Consider the following 22,597-nt stretch of genomic DNA (forward strand, 5'->3'; position numbering starts at 1 on the left):
GGCCCTATCCCCGGTTTGGGAGCTCACGGGTTCTCGGGGGTCCTTGCCAGGGTCGGCACCGGTGGCCTCAGGCAGGTGCGCAGGACGTCTGGTGGCTGGGTTCCGCCCGTCGCCGCCGGGGCTCTCTCACTCTCCCCACGGAAGACTCCCACCGGGTGTTGCCGCAGTTAGGGACCGAGGGGGGAGGGGTTCCTCACCGTGTCCGAGGCTCCCTCGGCGACCCGGGTCTCGGCAGACGTCAGCCCCAGTCCGCCGCTACAGTCCTTCACTCTCGCTGCCAAGGGGGTCCCGGCCGGGCCGTCTCCGCTTTTTGTCTCCGCCGGGGGTCGGCCACGTTCAGCGCTCCCCAGCGTTGTCTGTTTTACTCGGCCACCGGGTGTCTTCGGCCAGCACGGCCTGTACTTCCGGCCTCGTCCCCGGGCTTGCCTGGCGGGCCTCGCCGACTTTGTGGCTCTCTTCTCGGCTCCGACGGGCTCCCAAGGGCCGGTGCGGTTCCGGAGCATGAGGGATCTCGAAACTCGGTCCGATGCAGGGCAGCCGCCTCACAGTGTCATGCCCCAAGTAGCGGCCGGCCAGACGGGGAAATGACCGGAGAATTTACCCCCAAATTGGAGGGTCACGCTGGAGCTCCGCTACAACACAGCCAGTCTCCCTGCGTGCGTAGCCACACCCCCCCCTAGCTGGCCATCTCATGATGGCCGGCCATCTCATGATGGCCGGCCATAGAGAAATGTGCACTCTAAACCTAAGTACACAGCTCGCTGCTGTGACTCAGCAGTAAAGGCCCGCCCTATTCTGACACTAGGTTCAGGACTGGCAGATGAAAAATAAAATGGTAATAAATTAACTTTATTACCATCATCATTGGAGCTTTCTGGGAGGGGGAGGGGGGAATTTTTGGTAGTGGGACGATGCTCCTCCATTTAAATGGAGGGTTCCATCTTGGTGTTAACGCCCCAGACTGTGTTGGCTCTGTCAAGAGTGCAGCAGATGGTGGCATTTGAGATGGTTTCGCCTTCAGTAACCAGCTCCTAGCAATGCTGTCTGTATTGATCAAGGAAGTGTTAGAGGAGTTTCTCCAACATATCAGGCGAGTAAGCCAACAGAGTTAGCAATTCAAAAGTGTGGCAAATACCCTCTTGGCCGCTTCATCAATCATTTTACTCTTCTTGCCAGGCGGTGGGCTAGAGTCCCCTATACCCTGGGCATTGGAGTGTTTCAGTGCCATGTGGACAACAAGGGAGTTCGGTAGAACATGGCCGCAGACGAAGGCAAGTCGTAGAGTGAGAGTTTGCATTTGTATTTTTTGACGACCTTTGGTGTGATGACCTTAGCCATGACCGGCTCTTTGAAGGTGTCAAGATCAGTCCTAAGCTTTCCCTTCTGCAAGCTGAGAACATGGAGGGTGTGCTGTATTTTTTAAAGTGATTCAACCAGAAATTCTATGACTTCCAGGACGACGTGCATATCTACTTTATAGAAAGTAGCTGCCCTTTGTAAATACTTCAGGGTACAAGGTAGTGCCATCCGGTGGCAAGGTTCTGCCGGGTGCCGATCACGGCCTATATCACCCAGGGGATCGATATCATAGCCGTCCAAAGGGTCGTCACTGGGCTCAGGATTGTGGAAGCATCATAGGACTTCCATGTTTAAAATGGGCTGCCCTTCATCATTAGAAGAGTGCTGAGTTCCCTGTGATGAAGTTGAAGGAGGTAACGTTGGGTGGTGGCAGTGAGAAAGGAGGCAGAGATAAAAGCAAAGGAAGAGGAGGAGAAGGAGGTTGAGAAGGGAGTAGGCTAGTGCCCTAGTCTTATGTATTTTGTGTCTTGGAGGAGGTGTGGGTTACAATGCAATTTGTTCCTCAAAGGAAAACTTCCTCTTCTTGGCTGCCTCTCCTGAGGCTTTGTTTAGAGCTTGGTAGATATTTTTCCGTTTTGTGGGTGAATGAATGCCACTTCTGGCGACCATCCAACTCCTGCAAGTGCTGGAGAATAAGTTGGTGCGAGTCGTTGGAGCCAGTGTCGATGGTACTTTCAGTGCCAAGTGTATTATCTGCATTGCTGGTGTCTTATGCTATGGAGCACACTTCTTGTGCAGAGTCGGGGCCTTAACAACTATCTAGAATTCAGGAAGGCTATCAAGACTTTTCTCTTCCCTACTAACTAGCTGGTGTTGCCTTGTGTTGTGTCAGTCTTTTCTTTCAGCGCCAGCAAGCCCTTTTGCTTGGGCAGCTGTTCGCGCTATATAAGACACCTTAACATTAACATTAAACATTGAGGGCTTTGGTGCCTATGGTGGCTTTGATGTTGAAGTGGACTTCAGTGCCAAGACAGGTCGACTCAGAGGAAAAATGTTCGGTTCCACCTCGCACCAAACTGTTGAAAGCATTGACAGGAACCATGGTAATGGTGATTCCTGGCAAAGCTTTATAAAAGACAGCCAGCTTTGCTGTCATTTATAAATCTGGTGGGAGGTCCCTCCACATAGTCATAGTCATAGTCATGTGGTCTTTTATAGCGCAACATATCACCATTAGGTCTCAAGGCGCTTGCAGACACAGTGAGGGTCGACGAAAGCTATTAGTTTGGAAATAGCCAGGTGTTTAATTCCTTGCGAAAGGACATGTGATCAGAGATGGAAGAAATGTGTGAAGGGAGCTTGTTCCAGAGATGAGGGGCGAGATAAGAAAAAGACCGTCCACCTTGTCTCGTACTGCGCGCTCTCAATGGTGTTAAGAGATATTTAGAACTCGATCTCAGGGTTCTGTTCGGTTGGTATTTCAGCAGTTTATTACCTAAGTACCCTGGGCCAGAATGGTAGAGGCTCTTGTGTACGAGGCAAAGAGTTTTAAATTTGCCTCTCAGCCTCATTGGTAGCCAGTGTAGAGATTTTAAATTGGCACTGGAGGATGATCTCCTGGGTAAGTCCAAAATGAGTCTGGCAGCAGTGTTTTGAAGGGTCTGTAGCTTGGCATAGAGATTGTCATTTATGCAGGCCAATAGTGCGTTACCATAGTCTACTCTACTCATTATTAGTCTCTGGATCAATGGTTTCCGAGAATCAATTCGTAACACTTAAAAATCTAACGCAGGTTGCGCAAGATTCCATAACAGGTACCCACGAACCGGTCCACATGAGCTTTCATCGACAGTTTATTGTCGATGGTGATCTCCAGGTTGCAAACAGTTGATTTTGGTGGTGGGCAGGGGCCCAGTGATTGTGGGTGATGGAGTATTTTACTCAATCGCCTGGTAGAACAACGAGCCATCTGCCAGACTATAAATAAGGCCCTAAGTGGGCTGACCGAAAGCCTACCCTCAGAATACTGTAAGCAAGAAGTCTGGGGGACAGATCAAGCTGTCAAGACAGACATAAAAGTGCTGTTTGAAAATGGATGGTATCTTGTAACGCAGGATAATAGTGGCAACAATACAAAAGACAGATTTTATAGATGTCCAAGCATGAGGGGAGGGCACTCTGTATGCTTTTTATTAAAGTAGGTATTTGCTGAAGTGGCTATTGTACTGGTGGTTTGAAGTCCCCTTTCCTGTAGGAACATGTCATGTGTCACTGTAGATCAGCGTTGGTCATAACAAAAAAAAAAAAAGAGCCCAGGCAGAAAGATTGCCACACTGCATTCAGGTTCTGCCTCCACCACCCCCGCCAGTTTCTAAATTCCCCCACTTCAATTATACTCAGGGAGGAGGCCAAGGGTCACTTAGACAAGCAAGAAGTAGGGTGAGTCATTTGAAGAAAGGAGAGTTCGGAATACCACTTCAAAATCACTATAGTAAATAACTTAGACTTACTAAGCTATTCAATACCTCTTTCTCCAGACTCACAGGAAGATACTAAGGACCACTGTGAGAAAGTGGCTCTATATATACTGGACTATAATGAAGTACAGTCTGCATAGATCCACCAACCCCAAAGGTATAACAGAAGTTAAAGTCAGAAATGACCTTACTCTCCAAAGTGGTAGCTTAGTCGAGCAGTATGGCAGTATCAGAGGACAATGTAAAGCATTTGTTGTACACACTCAGTCAGCAAAAGGTTTCACACACTCAAGAACTGAACTCCAGGCCAATTGTTGTTATATCCTCAGATATTGTTGTTTTATTTTTGGAACCCACAGTTCTAAAAATATACTTTACAGGTGATGAGTACTCTCAGGTAATACTTTGCAAAGGAGCAATAAAGTTTGTGCACACAGTTAATACAGTATAGGTAGTAAGCAACACAATCCTAACACACAATATAGCATTGAGCTCAATGGGTTTTCTGCAAATAATTACAGTAGATTACTTTATGGATTACTTTGGAGGTTCCAGGACTGGGTCTTAGATTCAGTCCTGGGGTCTAAGCTGAAACCAGATTAGCAAACACGTTTTAGTTACTGTGGTGAATTTCCATGAATTTAAAGCGGTTTTAAAAGTTCACACTTAGAAACTTTTCCATGTAAATCTCACAATGTTATTCAATGGGAGGAAATTCAGGTTGCAGGTAAAGTACGATCGCGTTACTTTTGTAACCCAGCACTGGTCGCCTAGGGCCAGCTCTGGGGGCTTAACTCAAAACAGGTAGATAATTGCGTTTCAGTATTTCGTATGATTTTTAAAGAATATTTGCAGTTTTCAAAAGTAGACAGAGGAAATTTCATAGAAAAGCAGACAATGGGTTCCTATGGAGAAAATACAAATTACTAGTAAACCCGGTAGGGATTACTTTTGCGGTTCAGTACTGGGCTGAAAGGTACAGTACTGGCTTCTCCCCTGATCCCAGGTGAGTACTTCGGAATTCGGGTTTTGGCTGATTTTATAGGAATATTTTCAGTTTTCAAAACTTCACACTTAGAAAATTTTCGAGTCAAAATGGGTCAATGTTATCCAATGGCAGGTAAGTGCATTACCGGTTTCCAGGTGAGTACTTGGTTGTTGAAGTCAAGGTTCTGGGCATAGACTCAGGGGTCCCCCAGGGTCCAGTAAGTACTGGCCGGGTGCAGAGGTAGGTAGGCCCAATGATATCAAATGAGGGAAAGGGGGCCTTCGGTAGGTGGCTGCTGGCTTGCAGGCCACGTGGCTCTGGGAGCTGGGCTCCTAGTCACTTGCTCAGGGCAGGGGGGGAAGTAGGATAGGACAAAGAGGTCACAGCCAGCGGCGCTCGGCCGGCTGGGTGCAGGGTGCTTTTGAGCCGTCGGGCGCTCAATGTTATCCAATGAGGATCTTGAAAAGGGAACAAAGGCTGCAGGCTCGTGGACGGAGACTCTCCAGGGGCGACCAGCACTTCAAGAGGTAAGTTGGGATCTTGGAGCACAGGTAGGTACCCCTAGGGGAGGCACAGGGGCTGTAGGGCGCCGGTGCAGGGGTGTCTTTGGGTGTCGGAAAAGCTTACCCTCAGCTGGTCGCGGTTGGGGGGGCCCCTGGTTCTGAGTCTGCAGGCGTCGGCTGGTTCGTCGAGGGGGGTCTTTGGGCACTGGACTTCGGGTCCTAGTCGCCGGGGGGACATCCTCGTGGTCGTGGTTCGGGTTGGCCCGGCCTGGGCTCGGCTGGTGCAGAGTGGGCTGGTCCGGAGCTTCCTGGTGGGCACCAGGTGGGTTGTTGCAGCAGGGCCTCTGCTGATGGGAGTCCCAATCTTCGAGAGGGTCAAGGCAGGCAGGTCCTCTGGGTGTCCCAAGGTTGCTGTCCGCGGAGGTCGCCGGGATTAGGCAGGAGCAGGTTCCAGGATCAACAGGCCGGTAGGACTGGGGCCAAGTCAGTTGTTGCTGTCCTATTAGCAGCTGCGCTGCGGGTCGTCTTCTTCTTGATCTTCTTTCTTCTTTTTTGATATTGGGATCTGAGGAAGGAAGGTTCAGGGAGCCCATAAATACTAAATGTAGGGGTGTTACAGGTAGGGCAAGGGCAGGGAGCAATGGGTCCCTGTCCTGGGGTGAGGACACCCCTTAGCCTGCTCCTCTCCTGTGGGAGGGGGGCAGGAGCCTAGCTGGGATTGGGCAGGGCTCCCCATCTACAAGATGGCCGGAGTCCGGGGTCGTGCTTCACCTCGCCTCCTCCACCTGAGGGGTGTAGTTGGCATAGGTTGGCACACCCTCCTTCCTGACGTAGTTTTTCCTGCCAGGCTTCCCGCCAGAGTGGGGGTAGAACGGGTGAGGGGCAAGTTGCTGGGTACAGCAAATGGTCTGGAGAAGCTCTCAGAGGCGCTATGCTATGCATTTGAAGCTTCCCACTGTCCATCCTGGGGGAGGAGACATAGCACCTCGCCCAGAATGTGCATTGTTGCAGGCCCAGGAGAGCTGGGGCTCTCCACCCAGGGGTCCAGCAACATGTCTGCTGTGTGGCAGCCTCCGCAGCCACTCAGCCCAGACGTGGATTGTAGGTTCGGGCTTTGGAGGGCATCTCTAAGATGCCCTCTTGTGCATCTTACATTAAATCCCACACTGGCATCAGTGCGGGTTTAATGTGCTGAGAAGTTTGGTACCAAACTGGTCAGTCTTCAGTGTAGCCATTATGGTGCTGTGGAGTTCGTAATGACAACCTCCCAGCACCATATACTCTTAAATGGCATCACTGCACTTACAGTGCCCAGGAATGGCCCTGGGTACTGTAGGGGCACAGGGCTAATGCACCTGTGCCCTCACCTCTGGCATAGGGCACCCAGCTAGAGGGGTGACTGAAGTATGCCAGGGCAGTGGGGTCTGTGGGCATGGCACACAGGGATGTGTAATGTAAACAGGTGCTTGCATGGAAACCTACTTATACAAGAGAGAATGCACAATATAAATGTCTTGACAAAGATGGACTAATAATTTACAATACCATTGAAACGCGTCAACGCCACAATTTTAGATACACCATCCTGTTGCTGAATACTGTTGAAATAAGGCTAAAGTATTGACAGCATATTCCCAGTGTTTTATTATATTTCAGGGTATAATGGAGGTGTACATTGTATAGACCAAATCTCTATGTCTAACCATTAGTATTTCACTCTTGTTGTTTTCATGCTCAGATTTCAGGTGGTTTATTTTACCTCTTTTTATTGTGTAAAAAAAAATTTTGGGTTATGAATTGTATCAATTATTGTCTTTTTTAATCATAATATTACATGTATATACAAAGAATAAACATATGAGATATAATTTTTATAAAACTTGTGTATATGCTGCTTTTCCTATTACATATGGTCTAATGAAAGGTGATATGAATTGGAGACTCATTTGAGAAAGGTGTGTGATGTATGTATATTAAGGTCGTTGCTTGAAAAGGTTCTTTCCCAAGGGACTCATTTCTTTACACTGGCACAGGGATGTGTGCCATGTCGACTCTTGTTTTAGTTCTGCACTTAGGCACTCAGTCTGCAAAGGCAGTGTGTGGGTGCCAGGGTATAGGGCCCCTCAGGGTGGCACAATAAGTGCTGCAGAACTCAGGGTCTTCTCTGGTCACCATGCCCTGGGTACCTAGGGTACCATTTACTAGGGGCTGACAGGTGGCCAGAGATGCCAATTGGGTATTTTGCTTCAGCATAGCTTTTCTTTTTAAGGAAGGAACACAGGCCCTGGGTACCTGATTGGCAGGGACCCAGGGCACACCCAGTCAAAGCACATCAGCAGTTCAGAAAAAAAGGGGGGCATACCAAGGAAAGAAAGATGGCACTTTCTCACACCCACGTTATTAGTGAGCGCTTAACATTAATTTTAGCGAATGCAGCTGTGCAGCTAAATGTTATCAGTACTATCAGAGGTGGCTACACAGACAAAGGTATTACTTATCCAGGTGAAATCTGGAGTCATTTGTCCCCAGAAAATTACTTGAATTTAAGATTTGGTAACATCAGTTTCCACTTGTTATTCACCAATCCATATGGGGCATGTAGGAGTTAATTTATAACCCAGTTGATATGGCACCAGATATTACCAATATTCGAGGTATTGAAGATACCAGACTTAGTAATTTCACACTGTATTTGTTGCAGGTCTTTTAATGGAGGCCTACAACATCTCCAATAGGAAACCACCAAGATGAAACATCAAGGAAACGGGAACTCAAATTAGAAAGACACAGAGAAACCAGTGGTCTTGGTACAGCAGAACAAAGGAGGATTCTATAGGCTGCAAATTAAACTGCCATGTATACAAGGAAAGAGGAACTAAAACTGAGAACTTCAGACCAAGTACCCCACAAAGCATGGAGACAGTGGACCTGTCAAGCCGCGCCACAAACTAAAATTGTGGAGAGAGAATGGGAGCGCGAGTACACTCCCAGCATATGCGAAGAGGGATTACCCATTCAACCCCAAAGAGGATTAAACTAGTACATCGGCAGCTAACAGGAGAGATCAATGCAATGCAACAAGTCGAAGGACAATTAGGGATCCCACACAGGCACCCATGAAAAAAGAGCCAATGTCCTTAATGTAAAAAACCTAAACTAAAGAGAGAATGAGTAATAGAAATAACCTTAAAGACCATAAAGGGTGTCCTACCCTGAAGGGACAGCGTGCATTCAAAGGCAATGCAACCCAGCACATTAAGGATACCAACAAGTTGAACCCTCCAACAAAAACGTATGTGTGACTCATTTGCAAAGTGTGGAAAGTGCAATAGAGGAAATCTATTAACCACTTATTGAATCCTTCTTTACCATTCTGCTAGGTCATAATAGAACAATCGAGCGCTGAGTGTGGTGGCCGTACCCTTGTGTTGGCCGTGTGTGTGTTTCCCTTGTTTTTAAATTGCACTTTGCCGCTTTTAAAACCCCTCCTGGAATCAAGGAACCAAGTCTTGACGCCGCACGCCTCCCGCTCCGAGCCCGTTCCACCGCAGCTGAGGGCTGTTTGAGTGGAGGGAAGACCGGGGAGAGAGCGAGACGCGCCCCCCCTGACGCTGCACCCTACATAAGGCTCATAGCCTCGCGCCGCGCTGCAGAACAATCGAGCGCCGAGTGTGGTGGCCGTACCCTTGTGTTGGTCGTGTGTGTGTTTCCCTTGTTTTTAAATTGCACTTTGCACTTTGCCGCTTTTAAAACCCCTACTACCTCCTGGAATCAAGGACCCAAGTCTTGACGCCGCACGCCTCCCGCTCCGACCCCGTTCCACCTCAGTTGAGGGCTGTTTGAGTGGAGGGCGGACCGGGGAGAGAGCGAGACACGCCCCCCTGACCCCTCCTCTCCAGGGATCATATTCTTCCAATGGCAAGGCCGCACAGCGGACGCGCGCAGCGGACACGCGCAGCGGGCGCGCCGCCAGGGCGCCAAAGGCAAGCCCGTCTGCGCCCGTCCGCGGCCGACCGGGGCCAGGGGCCATACAAGCTACATCTCGGGCACCAGAAAGAAAGATCTACAGTGCAAGTGATCTCCATGAACTCAGAGGTAAATCCTCCACTTCATGTGATCACCTTTGGCACCCGGCCGTCCCTCAAACCATCTGTCCATTGTGCGGCTTTCAGTTTAAGCCTACTCCCACAAGCAACACCCCCATGGACAAATACAAGATGTTCCTTTTAAACTGTAGATCCCTCGTGAAGCACTCCCTAGAAATTCACCTTCTCATTCAGGATCTCGACCCAGATGCCGTTTTCCTGACTGAAACTTGGCTCACTGATGAGTTTGAACCAGATCTGGTTCAGGCCATCCCACAGGGATATCAAGTGGTTCATGAGGATCACAAAACAGGGAAGGGCGGGGGATAGCCATTATTTTTAGAGATCCGTTCCAATGTCGGATCTCCCACTCCCCTATTCCGGGCTGTGAAAGCTTAATATTTGCTTTAGATCTCTCCGACGTCAATACGCTATCTGGGATCCTATTATATCGCCCACCTGGAATGGTGGCAAATTTTATCGACATCCTTCCCCCCTTAGTCGCTAGTCTAGCGACCACGCCAGCTAATTTCACCCTCCTCGAGGACCTCAATATTCATTTGGACGATACCTTCAACCATACTGCCCTTCATTTTATTGCCAGCTTAGCGGCCTTAAAACTCACTCAGCGAGTAGCTAGCTCCACCCATATAAAATGCCACCTTCTTGACCCTATTTTTAGCAACTGCCTGGGGCTGGAAGTACGTACGCCCTCCCCCATCCCATGGTCGGATCACCATCTTATTTCCTTTACTTGGACTATCCCCATCCTCCACCAGCCGCAACAAATAAATCTACCTCTACAGAGGAATTGATCCAAGCTCCCTGTGCATGATTGGGGATTAACCCTGGACAACACCAGACCCCCTATTAACCCGGATCTCACCTCAGCAAACGAGGATTTTAATAGGTGGATCACCAATTCCCTCGACTCTGTACTTCCTTTGAGGAGGATGGAGGCAAAGCGGAACTATAAGACTGCCCCTGGTACTCCCCTGAACTGCCCGAACTGAAAAGTAAGTGCAGATGTCTCGAAAGGAAATGGAGACTGGATTTCTCCCCCACCAGTAAAGCCATCTACAGAGAAATGATTATGACTTACAAAAGGGAGATTAAATCTGCTCAGTCAGTCTTTTTTGCAGAGGAAATCAATTCAGCAGCTTCCAAACTGAAAGAAATCTATCGGATCGCAAAGACCCTTTTAAAACGACGAGAACAGCCCCCTGAGCCCTACAATGCACAAGCTCGCTGTAACAAGTTAGCTGACTACTTTTCGTAAAAAAATCAAATTATCTACTCCTTTCCGACGAGTCTCGACTCTACCCAGATAGCGATTATCTCTACCACTGAGACTCACCCCACCCCTTCCCTGCAATCCTTTCCCCTGATTACTCCCGCTACACTTAACTCCATTGTCTCACAGGTAAAATCAGGTTCTCCCAATGACCCGGCCCCGCCACGTACCCTGGAAATGGTAAATTATAATATTCTCTCAACTGTACTGAACCTACTCAACTCCTCCTTAATCTCAGGCTCAGTCCCACTTCCCTGGAAGCCCTCCTAAAAAAACGAATTTGGACTAGACAGACCCAAAAAACTATCGGCCAATTTCCCTTCTCCCTTGGGTGAGCAAAATACTCGAAAAACACATCAATACCGCACTAGTAGAGTTCATCGAATCTAGCCATTTGCTCGATGACTCACAAACTGGATTCCGGCCCAAACATGGGACCGAAACCGTGCTATTGGCAGTGACGGAGGAGGCACGGATGGTCTTGGACCAGGGGGGCTCAGCAGCCATTATCCTCCTGGACCTAAGTGCCGCCTTCGACACTGTCAACCATAGCACACTTCTTCTGCGGCTTGCAAACATCGGGGTTTCAGGCAAGGCCAGGTCCTGGCTAGAATCCTTTCTTTCCGATCGCTCCTTACAAGTGTTTGAGGGCAACACTACATCTTTGAGTAAACCCCTTGTCTGCGGCGTCCCCCAGGGCTCTTCACTGAGCCGACGCTGTTTAATGTTTATATGGAACCACTAGCTGAGGTTGTCCGTCCGTTCGGAGTAAAAATCATCACTTATGCGGACGACACCCAGCTAGTGGTGTCCCTCAACCAACTGGAATCCAACCCTCACAATCTCAGAACCTGCCTGGAAGAGGTCTCCAATTGGATGACCATGTCATACCTCAAATTGAACAGCGAAAAAACTGAGGTAATGCTCCTAGTCAACCCTTCCCCAACAGCTCTTAAGCTACTCTGGCCCCCCTCACTTGGCACTCCCCCTTTTCCTAAAGACAAAATTAAGAGCCTAGGCATCTGGCTCGACAAAGCCCTTAATTTCAACGCTCAAGCCACCAAGCTATCGGCGACTTGTTTTGGCTTGCTTAGGCTACTATGGAAGATCCTCCCTGTATTGCCTTTCGAAGCCAGGAAAATAATGATTCAGGGACTCATTCTTTCTAGATTGGATTTTGGAAATGCCCTGTATTTAGGTGCCCCCCAGTCCACCCTGAATACGCAACAGATCGTACAGAATTGTGCAGCCCTCACATTACTCCAAATCCCCCGTCGAACTTCGGCTAAGGCCGGACTGAGGAGCTTACACTGGCTGCCAGTTAGACAGAGAATTGAATTTAAGACCTTATGTACTACCCACGAGCCTATTGGAAAACGGGTCCGTCTATCAACCATCTCTTGATCGTCCCATACCTCCCCGCAAGACAGCTTAGATCATTGACCTCCTTCCTAGTGACAGTCCCCAAGATCAAAAAGGCCAGATGTGGAGGCCGAGCCTTCTCATACAACGCCTCAAGGCTATGTAACTCCCTCCCCCTCCACCTACGTGCAGAACCCAACTTATTATCCTTCCGTAAGCACCTAAAGACCTTACTCTTCTCACATCCCGAATAGAACCTCTGCCTACACCTCCTGCTCATAATTCTGTTAGCGCTAGGACACCTCAGGGTAGCTACCGCGCTCTACAAATCTTCTTTCTATTCTATTCTATTAATACGATATGTGTCAAATAAAACTCCAGTATCAAAGAGGAGATCAGGACTCGCATGACTTGGATCCCATAAAGCATCTCTGATACTAGAAGCATTCGGGTGAGGACCTAAAAAGTAGTATCCATGTGATAGAAGGTAGTTAACAGCAACAAAAGGCGAACAACAGAAGCATCACATACATCCTCCAAAAAGGCGGCAAAAAAGGAACAGAGTTTTTAGTGAACATTAAGGACTGCTATGGCTTCGGTCAACATTGATTCAGTATTCTGAATTCTGAGAGATTTCCTCTCTAGGTTCTTCAAAATCCTTGAACCTGTTCGGTAGGAAACATCCGGCGAAGTTACAAACCCACTCCCCATAGGTTAAGGTCTGAGCAGGAGAAAAGGAGGAGATGTAGAAATAATCGTCTGATGACACAGTCCACTTTACCATCAACAATAGCATCCTTAAGAACCGCTGCACAACATAACACTAATAGCACCCAGGATCAACACTTGTATTTAAACAGGAAAGATCCTAAGCTCTGTCTTGAGGAAGGAAGGGTGACAGTGAGTCAACCATTGAGTCAAACAGCTCTTCAAAAACACTCAAAAAAGTAAAAGGCTAAACGCCCTAATTCTGCATGTGTATAGTCAATCACACTTATGACCCAAAGGAAGTACTATAAGGGGTACTGGAGTGAGCCAAGCCTAGAAATGTCAACAACAACTGAACAGGAACTGATAACATGGGAGCAAGCAGGAGCTGTCTGCGATACGCATTCAGTGGAGAAGAAGGGACTAACTGTACAAATTGGAAACCCGTGTGGTGAAGTCAGTATCTGAGGCAAAAGACATTGGCGGCCCCACACTGATCTGCACCTGGTAAATGGGTCTTCCATTCCAGACAGCCTGTGACATGCTTGGAGGAGAGAGACAATCTAACCAGCTTTCTAAACACAATTGGTGGATTAATAAATACAAGAATAGTTTTATTATTTTCAGAAAATCGCCATTCACAAATATGGAAGATCTGTGAGGGTTGACCAAATTTTCAAATGTAGGGTGAGGAAAGCAATAGGAATAGTGCAATCACCGGCAATACAGGAAGAACAATGCAGCTTTATTAATACTGCCCTGATTATGAAAGGAAGAAAAACAATTGATTTTATGTATGTTCTACATTACATTATGGATAGGGCAACTAATGTATAAGGGTGCATGCTTCACCCTTAATTTTTAAAAAGGCCATATTATAAAAGCGGTGGAGGTGAGGCAATACATCAGTGAGGTACAGAGTTAAACAGTTATGCACCCCTGTACCTGTGAGCACTAGAACAGACACAGCCAAACGTGTGAATTTGTATAGAGTAATAACATAGGGCTAACAGTCTACAGAGAGGAATTGCAGGAGTCCTTATGAAAAAAATCCCTTATAGAGGGAGGGTGAGAGCATGCATGTGAATCCTTTCTTCATTCATTTCTTGATGATGGGAGAAATAAACTTCAAAGGTATTACTTATACATGTATTGGTGGGTTTTTCGAGGTGCACCTCCCAGATGAACAGCTTTGGTAAAGTGGGATGTGGAGCAGTGGGACTATGAACGTTCACACTGTCTACATAGTGAGAGGTGTGGGCCAGGATGGGACATACCCCAAGCGAAGCCAGTTGAGGGGGCAGAGGGGTTGGAGAATCGTGTAGATCAGTCTACTTAATTCTCCAAAATGTCCAGCAGCCCACCTGCCTTTTAGTCATCTGCTCCCATCACAGCCTCTCACTATTTAGGAGAATCAACAAATATTCCCAAAAAGAAATACATCTTTGCAGTGCACAGGCTTAGAATGGTAGTATGTTGCGCCAGGTTAGATGCCTTCCTCAAGGCTTCCATGTAATGCCGAGCACTAGTACCAGGGTCATCTAGCCTGATTTTTTTACTTCATCATTTTCTGGGAATGGGATTCAATGAGATCCAGCAGCGCTTGATGCTAGCCTCTAGATTATGCCATTCAATGCTGGACATTCTGCTAGGTGTCTCCAGAAGCAGAGTGCCACAGGGACGTATGGCTCTTAAGTGACTCGAAACTGTGCAGGCAAAATAGTGGCACAGCAGAATTAAGTTAATTCTTACCATAGCCCATGACAAAAAATCCAAGAGCTATCAACAGTCTGATGTTTTCCAAGGCCCTTTTCTCCTTTTTCTTCTCAGGTGAATGCTGACAGACAACAATTGCAGGCAGATGACAAGTAGCGAGGATATGGTTTCTGAGAGAGGCAGAGGACTCATCATAGATGCCCTACATGAAGCTCTCCAGTTCGGTAACCTATAAATCAGAACTGTAGTGATGTGTATGGTGCAATAAACTGTGGGCTACTCAATCACCCGAGGAATCCTGAAGAGCAAAGACATTTTGGACACTTGAGCCAAAGACTCCAGCAAAGGGCTCCTTGCACCATCACCATTCTCAGAAATGAAGGCTTGGTCCGATAATGAAGTGCAGTGGGAGAAGTCATCCTGAATGCCATCTTCCAGTTCCTGCAAATCAGCTGACCAGTCAGCCATAAGCAGACATCTGCCAAAGGCAGACAGAAGAGAACTCTTGGAGAAAAGAGACTGGCATAATTACCGCCCAAGGAAATCTAAAGGAAAGCCCCATTCCCCTACCACTCAACTTTTAATCTAAAAATAGCGAACGCTTGCCTTCATAATGGGAACTGAGAGAGAACTTTATGTCTAAAACAGGGCGGGGAATACCTCGAAGTGCTAAGGCAGGGGGAGTGTGAACTCAGAATCAAGCCAAAATGGGACTCCTTAAGAGAGAAAAAGGGAAGGGCTACCACTTATTTATGGTTCACCATAAAGTTCAAAACCTCACAATTAGAGATGGAATGGGAGTGAATCCCCCACTTCTCCTGAATCATATAAGAAAACCCAAGAAGAAATCAGAAAGAGTGCAGCTGTGGCTCAAATCAACAAGCGACGTCTCTCAGGACACTGTAATGGAATGAGGTACTAAGAGGTTTCTGGATAAGTTGAGTTCACGAGATCGCAGAGAATGCATCACTCCCGCCCCGTAGGCTACGCATTATGGGCAGGGGCAGACTCAGGTGGGGGAAACTCAATAACAGCTCATGGCCAGAAAGTCCTGAGTTGCACCTCATGGATGCCACTGATGAACTAGGACTTAAGATCGAACCCCCAGTTGTCCAATGCAGTAGCCTATTTGCAAAGCCAGAAACCTAATTGAATCGACAAAAAAGAGCACAGGCAGACCATGAACAATGGAATGAGGCAAGGTCTCAAATCAAAAGTCTAGAGTACAGGCAAAGGTTTTGTGATGCTTCAATATACCTAGCTCCTGTGAATGGGACTACAATGTAGAAGAAGAAAATACAAAACTTAGAAGCAATAAGTCCAAACAACCTTCCTGAAGTGGATCCAAAATGGACAAGACATCAGCTTCAAACAGACCTGTCCTAGAAGACTTGGTTTCAGAGAAACCCATTCTATCGTCCTTACGACTGTAATACATAGGAAAGATGCCAAACTCTGAATCCAAAAAGAGAAAACTCCCAGCTCAGAAAATGTTTGTGAAAGAAACAACCAAAGGACCTGTTGGGGAAGGCACCTTGGAGACAAGGTATAAAAACCCATGTATTGATGCACCAGAATACAGCTCACAGCTAAACACTGGTGCCAGAGTCTCCACAGAGATTCCTGTGGCAAGCAGGCATAATGTTGCAGACGGCCCCTGAATCGTTTCTCAACAAAAGCCTGGAAGAGCCTCTCAGGTGATGGTTTAAAACAGGAGTACTATTCTGCAATATACTACAGCCTGATGTATGTGATTGGCCTTCCTGGCCGTGATGTACCACCAACAACATCAATAAAATGTGTTATAAAAAAAAGCTTGGAAGAGCCTGAGCTCAACCCCTAAGCAAGTCTGATGGAGTGATTTGTGGGTCAAATCTAGGAAAACTCAGTGTAGCAAAAACAGGTAGATCAAAGGACCCAGAGGGGTTGCTGGACAATTGGAGAGCAAAGTATTGAGAAATTCCCTTCTACTGAAAGCAGAAAATTAACTCATGCCAGCGAAGGCCAGCCAGAAGTCCAAGAGTAGTCAAAGACTATAGGATACAGATATGGTGAAAAGAACACTTGGTACAACACGGACCATACATTTGCAAAGATATGAAGTACTAAGAACTATTATGGTAAAGGCCAGGTGAGAACAGAGCAAGCCAGGAAAGGGATAAACAGCTTTTCAGCTCAGAGCTCACTCACAACAGGCCAAGTGCCACAGAACAGGGTTCTAGCATGGTCAAATTAAGTTTCAGAACCCAGTGGGTAACCCTCAAAGAAAGACATGCCAAGAGAAGTGGATAAAACATTGCAACAGGAAATATGTTTCTTGGGGAGGAAGTACTACTGTAATGACAGGCCCTAAAGTCTCAATGCCAGAACGATTCATGCCGGGCCACCATAGGTTCCACACTATGTCAGGACCGGCTAGTAATTTGGGTTTTGCACCCTACCTGGGCCCTGTAACCCAATGATTAGATTAAGTAGGACACCTTGTGTACGACAAGATGTGGTTCTGGAGGGCAGCTTGTACAAGGCTGTTGTTAGGCCTCACTACATTCAACATGGTCATTATGTGGTTCCTATTGGGAGCATCATGCAATCCCAGTGTTTAGCTCACAGGGAACCCAGAATGAAGCCAGATAAGCAACCTAGTATAAGACATTGAGTAAAACGTGTTTTGATCCCACAGATATCCTCCTTCAAGACCCAATAAGTAGCACAGTGCCTTGAATGACGCTCAGCCCATCAGCACACATTAAAGAGACAGGCCCAGCAAAAAATGTCAGCGGCCCTCGATAAAACACCAGTTTTTGGCCTAAAAAACACCTTAGATTCAAAGGTCTGGTAAAGGATGCTAAAAACACTGCAACTGTCACCTAACAACCCACACACAAAGATTGATTTGATAGGCCAACGTGTTCTAAACCAAAAAGGGAACAAAATTAATGCAAAGCTAGAGTTGAGCAAAAATGACTTCCACCCAATTTGCAGCGAAGGGGACTGAGGAGCTAGCAGCAAAAGGAAGGGGGTTAGAAGCAGAGACTGTCTGCAGTGAGGTCATGTACTGGAACATCTTTCACATATTTTTTGCTGATCAACTTTAACACTTTCCTAAAGCCTAGTAATCTGATTAATCTAGGGGAAGATGGACTAGATGTACCAGTAAATAATTGTATTGTTCTCTTTCCATGATAGGAGAATTGCTTGACAATGTTAATATTGCTTTTGACTACTCACCCAGGGTTACAAAAGAATGTTGCTTCAGAACCAAATTTGGTATCCACTTCGCCCTTATCATCATATTCATAATTTACACCTCCATCCATCGGTTCTCCAGGATTACCACAATCTCTCCCTAGAATTCAAAGACATTATAGTGTAACAAAAGTAAACTTTTATTGCACTGTTTTCACACAACGAGCATCTGTTTTAGGATTACATAAAGGACCATAAATGTAATAGTATGTAATTATTACAACAGGAGATAACAGAGTCAGGGAAAACCAACCAAAGCTAGAGTAAAGAAGCATTGGCAAAGCGAATCGGTGTGGCCTTTCACATTGCTACTGGTACCTCAAGTACTAAATGTCCCTTCAAAGTCAGAACAAACATTTGCAATACAGTTATAACTTTCGCAAATGTGACACCTATAGCATTTGCAATGCAATATGTGTTGTATTTATGTGACTTAGATGTATTGATATTAAATAACAACGGCTTTAAATGTTTTAAAATAATTAATACTTAAATAAAAGTTATTGTAATTTATAATGGCAATAGATTAAACTTTTGTAAATAACTTTTGTGAAGATTTTGTTCAGTGTATTTTATTGTGACGAAAATCCAAGAACCTAAGTGAAATATTAACATCTTTTTGTGGCATTTGTAATAAAGCTTGAAACATTGAGAGAACATATTTGAACCAATTATTGTTGAATGGTTTGCACAGATTGATGCTGTGGTGGTGCTGAGTGATGTGGTGGCGACAAGTGATGCTGTGGTGTTCCGTGATGCTGTGGTAGCGCATAGTGATGTTGTGGTGCCCCTGAGTGATGCTGTGGTGGTGCTGAGTGATGTCATAGATAGATTGAGGGCGATAGATAGAGAGATAGAGTGAGTGTGATAGATAGATGGTTGTGTGTGTGGTTGTATGTGTGGTTGTGTGTGTGGGGTTGTGTGTGTGTTGTGTTTGGGGTTGTGTGTGTGGTTGTGTGTGTTGTGTTTGGGGTTGTGTATTTGGTTGTGTGTTGTTTATGGGGTTGTGTGTGTGGTTGTGTGTGTGTGGGTGGGTGGTTGTGTGTTTGCTTGTGGTTGTGTGCATGTGGTTGTGTGTGTGGTTGTGTGTGTGTGTGTAGTTGTGTGGGGGTTGTGTGTGTGGGGGGTTGTGTGAGTGTGGGGTTGTATGTGTGTGTGGGGTTGTGAGTGGAGGGGGTTGTGTGTGGAGGGGGTTGTGTGTGTAGGGGGTTGTGTGTGTGGGGGGGTTGTGTGTGTGGGGGGGTTGTGTGTGTGGGGGGGTTGTGTGTGTGGGGGGGGTTGTGTTTGTGGGGTTGTGTGTGTGTGGGGTTGTGAGTGTGTTGGGTTGTGTGTGTGTGGGGTTGTGTGTGTGTGTGGGGTTGTGTGTGTGGGGGGGTTGTGTGTGGTGGGGGTTGTATGTGTGTGGGGTTGTGTGTGGGGGGGTTGTGTGTGGGGGGGTTGGGTGTGTGTGGGGCGTTGGGTGTGTGTGGGGGGCTGGGTGTGTGGGGTTGTGTATGTGTGTGAACCCTTCTGCAGAGTTTGTCGCTTCCCTGCCGCATTATCCTAGTGGTTCTGCTTATAATCCCACCCAGATGGGCCCTGGCAGGGGGTGATCATCCACAGGTCTGTTTTACGTTGAATCCGCCGTCGCCGTTCTTGCAGCACAGGCAGGCCAACATGAGGAAGATAACGGCTAGGGCGCTCGACCTCGGACCTGGGGAACTGGGTTCTAGTCTTGGTAATGACGCTAAACCTCCTGTGTTTCTGGGCAAATCACTTAATCTCCCCGTGCCTAACAAAAATGAATGCGTGTTCTCATGTAACGTAACTGGTGCTATGTTGATACCCGATTCGGGTCAAGTTCGAGCTATATAACACTCTGAGGAAAAAAAAGGTGAAGAGGCCAGAGAAGGAAACCTCCACCACGGCTAAGGAGTAGGACCAAGAGAGTTCACTCAGAGGGGTGCCATCTGCAGGGCAGACAGAGAAGAGCAGCAGGGGTCAGAGGCAGGAAGCATTGACGAGAAGAGAAGTAGAGGACAGAGAGGCAGGAAGGGACAGCTCTGCAAAGCCCCGGGAGAGGAACCCCGCTGTCACCTGCTGAACTTGTGGGGCTATGACCCCGCGCCCTGGGTGGGCACGGACGTAGTGTCAGGCTCCTGAAACACCTGTCACTTGAAAGTGCGCCTGGAAGTCCCTGGTGCAGTGCGCCTAAGCAAGTCTCGCAATGTGCCTCGTGCCCACTTAACCCCCCCACACACACACATTTTCCCCACACTTTTATGTTGCCCATGGGTGCTGTCACGCCATCTCGGTACTAGGTTGCGGTTGGAGGCCCAGTTTCGTGCCCTCGGCCTTTCGTCGGACTGAGGCCAGGGAGTATCAGGGGCAGTGCAGGGTCGGGCGTGGTGCCTGCGGGAGCTCCGGAGGGCAGAGTTGGGTGGGTTGGGTATTGTCTAGGCTGGTCGGGCGAGGCCATGCAGGAATGCTAGGAGATGGCGTCTTAGGCGCTGTTAAAAGATGATGGAGGTGGTTGCGGGGCGCTGCCGATTTGCGGGTGGTTGATGGAAGTGTGGCGGAGGCCTTGGAGTGCCTGGGCTTGAGCCGGACGTGGGGGTCAGGCATGGCATTATTGGGAGTGGTCAAGGTGATAGGGGGGGGGGGGGTTGGGGATGTGCGATAACCTGCTCTTGGTTGGTCCGGGCGCCCCTCGCAAGTCAAAGTATGAATGTATATTCTTTAGTGAAGGTACAGTTCCACAAGTCATTACTAGGTGTCACTATTGAGTCAAATGCAGAAGTATTGAACTTCTTTCATGAAGCTGAAGTTACACTAATCATCACTAAGTGTCCCTATCGAGTCAGATGCAAAAGCATTGACATTCTTAAATGAAGCTGCAGTTCCACCAGTGCGCCTCAAAAATCTAAAAAAAACACATTGAAATTCTTACACAAACTGGAGTTTCACAAGTCATTATTATGTGTCCCTTACAAGTCAAATTCAAAAGCACATCATCCTGCAGTTCCACTAGGTGTCTTGAACATGCCTCTAGGGGAGAATGATTAATGCAGCCTTGTGAAAAATTACCTAGACCAAGCTCAGGGGGTTGTGGCTTTTGCATATACATTTGCATACACACTTTTGACATTTTGACCAATCGTGCTTGTTTTCTATAGCATTAATTATTTGAGCTGTTTATAGTAAGACCTGAGCATTGTAATTTACAATAAATGTATTTTGAGTTACGAAAATATCTGATGTAGCAGAAATTGGGAGGTATAAATATCTATTTTTATGATTTGACTATATTCTATAAATATATTTATAGTTATAAGTATATTCGTGCAAGGGCAAAATGCTGTCTTTCAAAGTGAAAGCATCCAATGGCTGGAGTTGGCTGGAGTCGGCTAGTCTGTTGATCTACACCTTTTGCTGGGGTAGGAGGGAGTATAATTTAAGTGACATGTCAACAGACCATTGGTGAAAGAACTCTGGGCTAAATCTGATAAGGCTGCAGACTGGCCTATATTTAGAGTTTCATTTTAATTAAATTAAATGTCAAACTGTACTACTAATGAAACAGCAAAAACATCAGCACAGGCTTGACTCCTCAACAGTTAAGTGGAAACTAAATCTAAAGTTCTCATTATGGAGTCAGTGTAATTTATGAATAAACCACTTTTCAAAGATTCATAAATTAGATTAAATATAAAGGGCACACAGCTGCACACCTCATGGGCATGAACACCATACACATTGGGCAGTCAACTTCAAAGGGAAAATCTTATTTACAGGTAAACATTTTCCCTACCGTGCAAAAAGAAAGTTCTTGCTAGGGGAAATTGCTCCCGGTCTCATATATGTAGCCTCTCTATGGTCGTTTAGGGGTCACACCTGTGAACCCTGGCTTGATCTGTTCAACCCCTGGCACTGCCTTTGCGATCTCTGGACTCAGCTGTGGTAAATGTAGCGCCAAGAACACAGGGGTGGCCTGCTTTACCAGCGCCAGACTTCAGCCTCAATTTCTGCAAATATTTTATTACAATTTTTATATGCCACTCAGTATTAATGCAATTAAAGGTGGAGCAGCAGGATCTGAACTGGGACCTTCACCGACATCTTTGGTAAGTAAAATAAAATAATTTTCTATATACGTTATGTGCGTGCATGTGGGTGAGAGACTGTTTGGGTGAGAGAGTGTATGTATGTGTCAGTATGTATGTTAGTATGTGGAACAGTATGTGGGTGTGTTTGTGTGTGGTGTGTGTGTGAGTGAGAAAGTATAAGTGAGTCAGAGTAAGAGAGCGCAAGAGATTGAATGAGCAATGGTAATAGTGAGCGCAACTGTTGTGATGTCATGATGGTTAATGTCATTTGGCATCACTTCCTGTGACTTCATTAAGGAGAAAGGCTGTATGATGTCACTTCCGCTACCCCTGGCATTTTGGTGAATCGACATCCAGGAGCCTCTCTAGATTGTTTCAACATCTCTGACTGCACGCATGTTTCCCAATGACGAACTACATTTTAAGGATGGCTGGAAAGAGTTTTGCTCTAGGTGCTTCTTTAAATCATTTACAACAATAGAGGCTCTCTATAAACACGTATGCACATTGCTGTGATAAAGAGTTCTTATAGGGGTTGGTTTGGTGATCATATCGGTCTGTTTCAGAGATATTTACTCTACCTGCCAATGTGACATATGAAACAGACTTTCTTGGGACACTGGCCCCCCAATACTGTGGTACATCCTAGGGGCACGAAGATAACCAATTGCACCCTTACGAAACTAAGTAATTACATAGACTCCAACTGACACAAAACCACCACAGTGCACTATAGGCAAAGCATTTCAGAGTCACTAACCCACCACAGTTGACCAGCATGCGATGGACACTAACAGGTCACACTGCACCGCATCTTAGGGACACTAACCCTCC

The 22,597-nt window shown here is 46.8% G+C and overlaps 1 protein-coding gene across 9 annotated transcripts in view; it reads right to left on the reverse strand.

Moving 5' to 3' along the window:
• LOC147712725 (complement decay-accelerating factor-like) overlaps positions 1-22,597 on the reverse strand; it is a 795,131-nt gene that overhangs the window by 501,856 nt on the left and 270,678 nt on the right. For all 9 annotated transcript variants that reach the window (XM_086923379.1, XM_086923375.1, XM_086923380.1 and 6 more), the window contains exon 5: positions 17,661-17,778. In XM_086923379.1, the coding sequence (XP_086779505.1) occupies positions 17,661-17,778 (118 nt within the window). The remainder of the gene's footprint in view (positions 1-17,660; positions 17,779-22,597) is intronic.

This window comes from Lissotriton vulgaris, chromosome 5 (assembly GCF_964263255.1).
Source record: "Lissotriton vulgaris chromosome 5, aLisVul1.2, whole genome shotgun sequence".
In the NCBI taxonomy this organism is placed as follows: Eukaryota; Metazoa; Chordata; class Amphibia; order Caudata; family Salamandridae; genus Lissotriton; species Lissotriton vulgaris.